We start from the raw sequence: 11311 nt of genomic DNA, 5'->3' as shown, positions 1-11311 counted from the left end.
TAAGAATCACATATTTAATTTCTAAACTGTTTATGTTATTGAATGATTAAAGCTCATTAATTGTTTTCAGGCATTAAATCATTTTCTTGTTTTAACTTTTTTTATTTAAGCACTTCAGATATGAACATTTTTATTGGAATTATTTTTCTTCAATAATTAAGTTTTTTTTTTAATACCAGTTGTAATCAGAGGTGCAGTGCTGCTGAGTGCAAAGGAACAACACTGCACCGCTATTTTTCCAAACGAGGAAATAAAATATTCACAGTTGGATTAATTGGTTGAAATTCGGTCTAATTCTTGCAAGAAAGCCATTAATAACAAAATGAGTGGTCACAGCTGTCATCATGATATTTAGAGCCAGATTTGGTAATGGTCTGCAACAGTGCAAAACCCTCTTTTCGCATCAGAAAGCTACCTGATGATGCATTCACAAAAATGCAAACAGTACACTAATTAACATATGCCACGAGCAGTCCAAAGTACCGGCTCAAAGTGAGCAGACCTGATGAAGGGGGTCAGTGATGTCATAAGAAAAATAATAATCTATAAGTTGAGGTTTTACACATGGTTTTCTCTCTGAAAACTGTGGAAATGAAAATAAGTAACAGGAGGCTGAACGAGAACCAATGTGTTTATGAAATAAGAGATAAATCTTGAAATTTCTAGGGACTGTGTTAGGTCCTGATGACTAAGATTCAGGTAGAATGTATCAAGAGGGGTGCATTATTATTATCATGCGAGCAACAGCTGCAATACATTTTTGTTGTTCTTCAGATGTATAGAAGAACAACAAAAATGTATTTACCACCAGAACCCGAGGGACAAATGACTCAGATTGATGCTAAAACAAAGAGAAGCGCACTTTTGCTTGTAAATTGTTTCAGTGTCAAGTACCATGAGTGTAAAATGTTTTCCCCTGTCTTAGAAAAGAAAAACTGATTAACTGTGTCATGAATAAATGGGCTGTTATTTACTGATTTATATGAAATTGATGATAACTCAGGTTACAAAGTCGGTAAAATTAAAAAATGCCGTCCATTGTGTTAAAATAAAATCCTGAAAATAACTACAGCATCTTAAATGTGTCATTTGTGAAAGAAATTTCAGAATATCTGTAATCCCCACTTGCATAATAAGCAGACCTGCCTTTAAAGTGAACTGCACTTCCTTTACGTCAAGAAGAAACTTTTCGGAAGCAGACAATGACCTCCTAATTTTTATTTTTAGTGTTTAGTTTTTTGAAAACTAAGTGTTTCAGAATAGCCAACAAGACTTCTGTCTCCTGAATATTTTATTTAATTAAAATTCAGCAGAATAGTGTAAAGATCCTCAAGTTTCATTTTGTGGCCAGGACACATCATGATTATAAAATGTTTATCTGAAACCTCTTAAAACCATTATTAAAAAGCTGTAATCACTGGTTCCATAGAGAGCACTACATAAAAACAGTCAATTCTGTAACTGAAGTAACTGCAATGGCTCAAAAACACTATACTAAAATCACAGTCAGTGTAAAGACTTGTCACTGCAGCAGCCATACTCCTCTTGCATTTGAGAGGAACCTACATACACAGTTACACAAAAACTCATTAAAAATCGTAAAAAGGGAAAACTGTACAGTATGGATTTCCCTACAGTGCATTACAGAGTCATTAAAATGAAGAATACATATCACGTAGTCATGATATAAACTTCCAGCAATCATTTGAGAATAAGACAACAATATAATTTAGCTTTGACTGTTGAGAGAAGTGTTTGTTAAGAAGTTTTTAGTTCATTACCTGTCATCTCCAATAGATGTCAGGAGTGTTTAGGTCAGCATGTGATGCTTCTGAGTGATGTTGAGGGATCAGAAACCCTCCCTCTCCCACTCCCCTCTTCCTTTTACTCAGTAAAACCTTCCATAATTACTGCTCTGAATACTGTCTAATTCTAGCTTGTTTTATTAGATTAAGATTAATTTGACATGCTGCATTGTTCTTTCTGTCCACAAACTCTTACTCAAAGAGTAAACAGGTCAGATACTGCCAATGATCTCTCTAAACTCACTAGAACAAAGTCATAAAAAACAGCAACTAAAAGAAGATACAAATGAAATATTAAACAGTCAGACAGCCTGAGTTGATCATAGTAGAAAGCTGTATGGCAGTTAGTTTTTACCTTTGTTAGGTGTAAGAGAGTGCATCTGTTAATATTTAATGACTGTTTTTTTGGCATACTTTAAGCAATTATACCAAATAGCAAGATGAGATCAGTGTCAAAGGAGAATATAAACCACACATACATTATTTAGTTAGTAACTGACTATCATTTATTGCATTAAAATAGCACAGACTTTCCTGAAGCTATCGTGCTAATTTTCCACGACTTTTAGTGGTAGTGTTATGTTCTGCAGGGTCAGGACCTACCTGCTCACTCACCAAAAAACATACACGCTCCTCACAGAAAAAGCTTAAGCTTTCCAGGTGGTGCAAAGCAGGAACCTTGTGCTGTGATATGATTATTATATTTCCTGTCCACCTGTAAAACTTTGTTGTTGTTTTTTAAAATATTGTTTTCAGAAATCTTTGTAAAGTATATTACTTATTCAACATGCAAAATCTATATATACACCACGTTCCAAATTATTATACAAATTGTGTTGAAGTGTCATAAAGATTAAATAAGCTGTTTTTCAGTTAAACCCATGGATGGAATTGTGTCTCAGGACTCTTTGTATCAGTGAAATCAATCTCGGACACCTATGATCATTAGTTTGCCAGGTGAGCCCAATTAAAGGAAAAACTACTAAAGAAGGATGTTCCACATTATTAAGCAGACCACCATTTTCAAGCAATATAGGAAAGAAAAGTGCTGCTGCTGAAAAGCGTGAAAGAGTTGAATGGACTATATATTGACTTGGACACGTAATGAAAACCTTAGATATTTCACGAAAATTTAAGCGTGATCACCATAATGTTAAGAGATTTGTGGCTGAGTCAGAGCACACATGGGTTCGTGCGGATAAAGGCACAATGATGAAGGTTTCTGCCAGACAAATACATCAGACTAAGAGAGCAGCTGCTAAAAGGCCATTACAAAGCAGCAAACACATATTTGAAGCTGCTGGTGCCTCTGGAGCCCTGCAAACATCAACATCACCAGAACTCCATGAAGACTAATTTTCAAACAGTCTTGTTCACTGATGAGTGCAGTGCAAGCCTGGATGGTCCAGATGGATGCAGGGGTGGATGGTTGGTGGACGGCCACCATGTCCCAACAAGGCTGCGTTGTCAGCAAGGAGGTGGTGGAGTCATGTTTTGAGCCGGAATCACAGGGAGAGAGCTGGTCGGCCCCTTTAGGGTCCATGAAGGTGTGAAAATGACCTCTGCAAAGTATGTGGAGTTTCTGATTGACCACTTTCTTCCATGGTAGAAAGAGAAGAACTGTGTCTTCTGCAACACAACCATCTTCATGCAAGACAATGCATCATCTCATGCTACAAGGAACACCTCTGCATCATTGGCTGCTATTGGCGTAAAAGGAGAGGAACTCATGGTGTGGTCCCCATTCTTCCCTGGCAAGAATTTCAGTCTCTAGATGTGCAAAGCTGGTAGAGACATACCCTAAAAGACTGGCAGCTGTAATTGCAGCAAAAGGTGGTTCTAAAAAGTATCGACTCAGGGGGCTGAATAATTACGCACACCCCACTTTTCAGTTATTTATTTGTAAAAATGTTTGGAATCATGTATGATTTTCATTCCACTTCTCACGTGTACACCACTTTGTATTGGTCTTTCATGTGGAATTCCAATAAAATTGATTCATATTTGTGGCTGTAATGTGACAAAATGTGGAAAAGTTCAAGGGGGCCGAATACTTTTGCAAGCCACTGTATATGACTGCAGGAATGATGACAAAAACACAGTGACAGAGTTACCAAAAATGAGAGATTGAAAAAAACACAATGTGTACTTTTGATTGTAAACCTTATAAATATAACTTAAAGACAAAGCTAGTTATTTATTTCTTCTTTGTCATCTGAATGGTGTGTTTGTGCGTCCTGAGACAGGAACACAACTCGTGTTAAACACAGATCTTCATCCTGAAAGACAATATAACATTTGTAATTAGTTAGTTTAGTTTTGCGATGTTAGTTTTCCATTTAACAAGCGTGTTAATATTAACGACCTGTGAATGTGACGCATAAAGTACAAAAGTGCAAATCAAGATTATGAAGGGAACCTTGGTTACCATATTTTGCCTTGATTGTCCTTTAACACTCAATCTTTTCTGATGATGATGAGATTTTTTTTCTGCACAAATGAACACAGTAGCAGTGTAATATTAAATAGATTAAAAGCATCTATCTATTGGGTTTGTGAGTCTGCAGATAAACACATTGCAAAGAAAAATAACAAGTATGACTCTGCAAAATGACTGAATAAAACATTTCAGACAAAAAAAAGCTATTATGTACAAAAATAGGAAAGAAACTATGAGATAGTATGTACCTGTTTTCTGACAAGTGTGATATACTAGAATAAAGGAGAATGAGGTGAGAATGGTAAAGGCTGGAGTGAACACCATCATCCATGACACACAGGTTACACCAACATCCATGTCACACTGTTCTTGCACGATGAATGGTTTTCCTATAGTGACATAAACATACATATTGTCACCTTAGGCCCAACAAACAAACAAAAAAGTAATATTGCATAATAACATTGAAACATGGTGATTTCCTAATGGTTTAAATCTGGCATATTTTCGATAAATGACAGACTTTGCTTTCTTTTCAACAGCAAATATTTTCCTATTTAATCTTAATACATACAAATGCAACCCACTGCATTTATTTAAAAAAAAAAAAAAACTTACGTAAGCACCATGAGGAAACTTTTGTTGTGATTAGGTGCTATATAAATAAAATTGAATTGCACTGAATTCAATTACCTAATTTGAGTCTTGTCGTGGAATTTCCATATGTGTAAACAAATCTGCAGTCTTTATTTTCCCCATGCTGTTCTTCTGTTCCACAGTAGTAGAGGCCTTCATCAGACTCAGTGATATTTAAAATCACAAGGTCTCGGGAGTTAGACGACTCATTCTTCACAAAGTGCAAATGAGACAAAGGTTCCAAAGGAAACCAAGACACAGATTTGTACCGTAAAACAACAGTGTTCTCATGAGAACACTTCCTGTACCATATTATGTGCACTCCAATGGTCATTTTGCAGTCGCAATACAGAGTGATGTTATCTCCAGGTTGGGCTGTCACTTCCAGTACTGATACAGAAATTCCATTTTGACTGCAGGAAACAACTCCTAGAATAAAAATAGAATTATATGTAAATGTGACAAATAACATAAAACACTGAAAGTCTGTTGATTAAAAGAAAAATGGAACCAGTGGATTGTGACTTCAATGCCAAAATTACCTAAAAGAACAAGAAGAATAACATGCAGTCCATCCATTAGTGAAGACCATGGGGAGTTGAAAGACAGTCTCCGAGGCACACAGATATGATGTAGGTACAGTTTTCCAGGAAATGTAGTTGATTGGCTAGTTACCAAGTGGTTTATATTGAAGCTGCTGTGCACAATGTGCAAAAATGACTGTGGAGACTGTGACTTTATAGGTAATAGTTAACATTAACTTAGTCAGTGGTACAGCCAGTGGCCTACAATGGCTATACCACATGGTAAATATATATATTTAACTGATTAGTCTATCTTCTCAAGAGGAGCACTTTTCTACTCTAATTGAGCAATCAAATCGCTTATATAACATGCATCATTCACTGAGTGCTTCCTATCTAACGTTCAAACATTCTGTTGTCTGTGGTTTTAGGGTTTTTTTTCATGTCAACAAACATATTTTAAGTGCAAAAAAGCAATGAGGCAACGCCTTCAACAAGCCACTCATCTTGACTCAGCCTACATGTAGGTTTTTTTTTTTTGTCTCTGTGGGTTTCCTGTTGGCCCGATTTCATGGGTGCAATGATGCATGTTGGTACCTCTTGTAGAAAGCACCTTTTCATCTTCTTTCTCACATTTGTAGCACCTGTGGCTTAAGTATTTATGTATGTTTATTTTTTAAATAATACAGTTAGTTTATGATCAACATCCCACACAAGTACTTGCATATGAGTGAGCACTGCTTTATATGTATTTACACATCCTGATAATATATCATGTAGGGGAAATTAATAATTAAAACACAATGAATTCATATATATTCATATATTTTAGTCCGCAAATGTCTTTTGATTGCAGAATAGGTGCAAATCTTCGGTTTTTGTTATTTGTCCATCACGTTTATGTAAATGAGAGTAGGCCAAACAACGGCAACATACAGTGGCTTGCAAAAGTATTCGGCCCCCTTGAACTTTCCCACATTTTGTCACATTACAGCCACAAACATGAATCAATTTTATTGGAATTCCACGTGAAAGACCAATACAAAGTGGTGTACATGTGAGAAGTGGAACGAAAATCATACATGATTCCAAACATTTTTACAAATAAATAACTGAAAAGTGGGGTGTTCATAATTATTCAGCCCCCTGAGTCAATACTTTGTAGAACCACGTTTTGCTGCAATTACAGCTGCCAGTCTTTTAGAGTATGTCTCTACCAGCTTTGCACATCTAGAGACTGAAATTCTTGCCCATTCTTTTGCAAGCCACTGTACCTTTGTAATCCCAGAAAATAAACCTCTATACTTTATTAACTTTGACAACATATTGTGCAGATAATATCTGGCACACATGCATCATGTTGTAATGCTTGTGGTCTGTTAAATAGCAGGGGTCTCTACTACAGTTAAAGTTTGACCCTGGTAAGTGTTAGCCATTTAATACTGCAGACTGAAAAATTAAAGTAGTCGCTGTTTACTTTCACAGCAAGAGAAACTTGTTCACATGATAATAACTCGTGCAACACTCTATATATTTTCCATTTGATGTTTTACAATTGGCTTCTGGTCTGACTGTCACTTTCAGCACTGATCCACTGATTAAATTATGAATGCAGGACACAACACCTGGAATACAAACAGAATCACAAAATGTGGAGACATTGAAATGGCTGTTGCTCTTTACAAAACTAATAAGATAACCAACCAAACTTTGTTGAATGTATCAAAAAGCAACTAGGGGGTTTTGTATCTTGCTCAAGAATGTTTTGACATGCAAGTTGGAGCAGCCAGCGATCAAGCCACCAACCTTTGAACTGACCTACTAGATCAGCGGTCCCCAATCCCCGGGCCTCGGACCGGTACCGGTCCGTGAGTCGTTTGGTACCGGGCCGCGAGAGTTGAGGCTCAGGTGTGAAATGTATGGTTTTCAGGGTTTTTATCGGTTTTCAGCGTTATTTTGTTATCGCTTTTATCGTTAACTCGGTTTTCCTGGGTCTTTTCACGTGTGTTATGAATAAATCTTCTTTTTTTCGGTACCGGCACTAGTTTTATTTTGTTGTATTTATCCGCGACACCTTAAAGGCCGGTCCGTGAAAATATTGTCAGGCATAAACCGGTCCATGGTGCAAAAAAGGTTGGGGACCGCTGTACTAGATGACCTAGATGCCCTGCTCTACCTCCTGAGCTACCACCACATGTATAAGTGCCATTTTAATTATATCCTTAAACAGTGTTCTAACTTCCAATATTCACAAGTGTAAGGTTGTTCTCTGAATAATTTAATGGATTCTAAATGTGCAATAGACTCTAATAGTGCAAACTTAATTTACAATAGAACTATGTATTGTGTAACAGATATTTTGCAGTCACCACAGAGACTGTTACCTCCACTAAACAGATATGGTGACTCGAAGATGAACATTTTATATTCACAAATACTTTTCTTCATTGTCATAGAAATGGGAGATTTTTAACTCAAAAGAGACAAATAACAATAATTACAAACAAATGTTCAGATAAAACTATGTAACCAACTTATATGTGATGATGAGCTTTAGAAACAGTGAGAAACGTTACCCTGCATTTATTACTGACACAAAACGAAAGGTGTCAATGACTTTTTTTTGTTTTTTTTTCTTTTCTCTGTTCTCTCTGTTTCTACTGTGACTGCACATTAGCAAACATGCTAAAAACCTGTAGCAAAAAACCCCTGCATTGTGCCAATTAGTCACATGATAAGCATTCATTATATTCATTATATTTTTTTTTTCATCTAACGTCTTCATTCATTTTTATTAAAAAAAAAAAGGAATTTCATTGTTAAAAAAAGAGTCATGCAAAGATAATCAGTTTACCAAATGAGTTGCCAAAAAACAACTAGTATGACTTATTTTCAAACGTAATGCATAAGTTATTGCAACATAACCGGACATCCTGTTGTCTGTGGTTTTAGGGGTTTTTTCATGTCAACAAACATATTTTAAGTGCAGTAAAGCAATGAGGCAACGCCTTCAACAGGCCACTCATCTTGACTCAGCCTACATGTAGGTTTTTTTTTTTTGTCTCTGTGGGTTTCCTGTTGGCCCGATTTCATGGGTGCAATGATGCATGTTGGTACCTCTTGTAGAGGTCATCTTCTTTCTTCATCCTCTTTCTCACATTTGTAGCACCTGTGGCTTAAGTATTTATGTATGTTTATTTTTTAAATAATACAGTTAGTTTATGATCAACATCCCACACAAGTTCTTGCATATGAGTGAGCACTGCTTTATATGTATTTACACATCCTGATAATATATCATGTAGGGGAAATTAATAATTAAAACACAATGAATTCATATATATTCATATATTTTGGTTCACAAATGTCTTTTGATTGCAGAATAGGTGCAGATCTTCGGTTTCTGTTATTTGTCCATCGCATTTATGTAAATGAGAGTAGGCCAAATAACAGCAACATAACTCTGTAAAATGCAACACAGTTCAACAGAACCTCAAACTACAAAATTATCACACAGATGTATCAACCAGTCTCAAGGCAATCCCAGAAAGTAAACCTTTATACTTTATAAACTTTGACAATGTATCGTGCAGATAATATCTGGCACACATGCATCATGTTGTAATGCTTGTGGTCTGTTACATAGCAGGAGTCTCAACTACTGTTATAGTTTGACACTGGTAAGTGTTAGCCATATAATATTGCAGACTGAAAAATAAGAGTAGAATGCATATTGAATGGGATTGTTGTTATTATATTGTCATGTAATGGCATTTTTTCTTGCCTCCTGCCCTGGCTGTTTATAAATGAAGTAAAAATAAGGCCGTGACTACAGTGCTTTGTTTCCACAAGTCACTGGTAAGGTAACCATGGCACATATTCATTGTGCAAACAGAATAAATGTAATATTTAAATCCCAAATAATGCTGCTAAAGATCTAAATGCCAAACTTAAAACATTCAGCATGGACTTCCTCACACAACCACTAGAGGTCACCTAACATTGGAAAGTAACTGTAGATCTTCCTAAAGTGTTTGCACTGAAGTCTTCTTGCTTGCAATCCAAAGAAGTGAACAAAATTGCAACAGCATCATCATGAAAATGATAAAAGTTTGGGAAATTATAAATCTATATGAAGATTAGAAGTGTGAGTAATTTTACTATTTATATTTTTTATGATATGCTGTTTTCTTATGCTATACTGATACTTTGTGCATCTGTGGTCATATATGGGTGTGATTTGCTCAGCAACCACTTCTGAGCTTTAGGTTTAAAGCAATCCACTTCCCACATATGCATGCAGAGTAAGTTATGGCAGTTTATTAATAGGAACAAAACTGGCATCTAATAACAGAATTGTCATTTAGGTTTAACCGTTGCGTTTCAGTGTTTACCAAAAGAAACATTTTGTGTTTTATTACTATTTCAGCCTCAGACTCCTCATTTCTGGCTCATTTGAAAAGAACATATAGAATAAAATAAAGCATTTTTCATTACTTCTTATTGTAACGTACCTTATGAGCCTGGCCATCAGTCAAGAATGCACAAATTGAGGGGTGAACTTATGGCTTACCAGCACAGTGCAAGGGACGACGTGTGAAGTTGTACAGAATTTTAAAAAAGATATCTTATAACAACTAAGAGTCAGTGTAATATTATGAAGTACAGATTTCTGTGTCAAAACAAGTGGATTGATTTAGAATCTAAAGGGGCCGTGTGTGTTCAGCTGTTTAATGTAAAAAACAAACAAACATAAAATTAACGGGCTTCTTTTCAATGGGGGGAAATAGCGGCTCTACTCGCCCCACCCCAATGGCCAAACTTCTCACCCTATCCTTGTCTTGGTTGACATACCTTTTCAATGTCTCATGAAAATCAGGGACAGTACTGCTGGATTAGCAGACCAGGTGGTGGTTCCTGTCTTTAAGAAAGGGGACTGAATTGCGTGCTCCAACTATGAGTGGATCACACTCATCAGCCTCCCCAGGAAAGTCTATGCCAGGGTGTTGGAAAAGAGAGTCCCACAACTCTCTGTTAATCCAGGGGTGGGTAGCGGGACATCCAACCCCGTGAAGAAAATATGTTGCAGACTGCTGTTTCACCCCCTCTACTGTCTTGAAGAATCTCCCCATATCAGAGGGTAACAGGATGAGCGTCTGCTGACACACTTTGTCTGGGTCTTCCACGGTATGACTGCTGTCCCATGTGCTCACCCTGTCTCAGTTCCATCTAACTTCTTTTGCATTTGTCTCTCTCTCAACCTCACAAATGAACCATTTATGTATTTTTGATATCGCAGACATCGTCATATTCCAAATCCTGTGAGCTGCTTTGTGTTGCTTTGATTTGATATGATATGTTTTGTAATTATAGTTTGCATGCCAATTTATTTCCAAATAAAGGCCAAGGAAAATATTAGAAGACAACATCGGTTTGGTATGAGATGTTATGCTTGTGCATAAATATCTTTCTAAAGTACAACAGTGAAGATGTGTTTGCATATTGAGGCTTGTGGTGGTGTGTTCGCAGACACAAAAGATAACAAAAAAACTGATTGAAATCTAAAAAAATAATGATAATAATTTTAGAGCTCTCCAAAAGTTGAATCTGTTCATCTGGACGTAGCGTTTTGTGGGAGAAACGTTTCGTCACTCATCCAAGTGACTTCTTCAGTCTCAGCTGACTGCAGGTTCCCCCAAACCTTATAAACAGTACATTTGCATAATGACTGAAACCAGCCCACTGAAGGAACAATGGGCTGTGAGGTCAGTTCCTTAATCATAATTATGCAAATTCCCATGACCATTGATCAACAATCACTGACCAAAACCCACTGATCAAAGAACACTGATCAATAATTTTAGAGAGTAATTTAAATGATTTCAAGGATTAGTCTAAATCAACAA

At 36.4% G+C, this 11311-nt stretch overlaps 1 protein-coding gene across 1 annotated transcript; it reads right to left on the bottom strand.

Moving 5' to 3' along the window:
- Nucleotides 1-3788: 3788 nt before the first annotated feature.
- On the bottom strand, nt 3789-5749 carry LOC106098750 (uncharacterized). Its single transcript, XM_013275696.3, has 5 exons — nt 5424-5749; nt 4939-5310; nt 4494-4634; nt 4234-4295; nt 3789-4084 (listed from the first exon to the last, which is right to left on the bottom strand). The coding sequence occupies exons 1-5, from the start codon at nt 5458-5460 to the stop codon at nt 3995-3997; spliced, it is 702 nt and encodes a 233-aa protein (XP_013131150.1). The 5' UTR covers nt 5461-5749; the 3' UTR covers nt 3789-3994.
- Nucleotides 5750-11311: the final 5562 nt, after the last annotated feature.

Source organism: Oreochromis niloticus, linkage group LG6, assembly GCF_001858045.2.
Source record: "Oreochromis niloticus isolate F11D_XX linkage group LG6, O_niloticus_UMD_NMBU, whole genome shotgun sequence".
Taxonomy (NCBI): domain Eukaryota; kingdom Metazoa; phylum Chordata; class Actinopteri; order Cichliformes; family Cichlidae; genus Oreochromis; species Oreochromis niloticus.
Note: the sequence above shows the minus strand (reverse complement) of the source record. Positions and strands in the feature narration are given on the sequence as shown.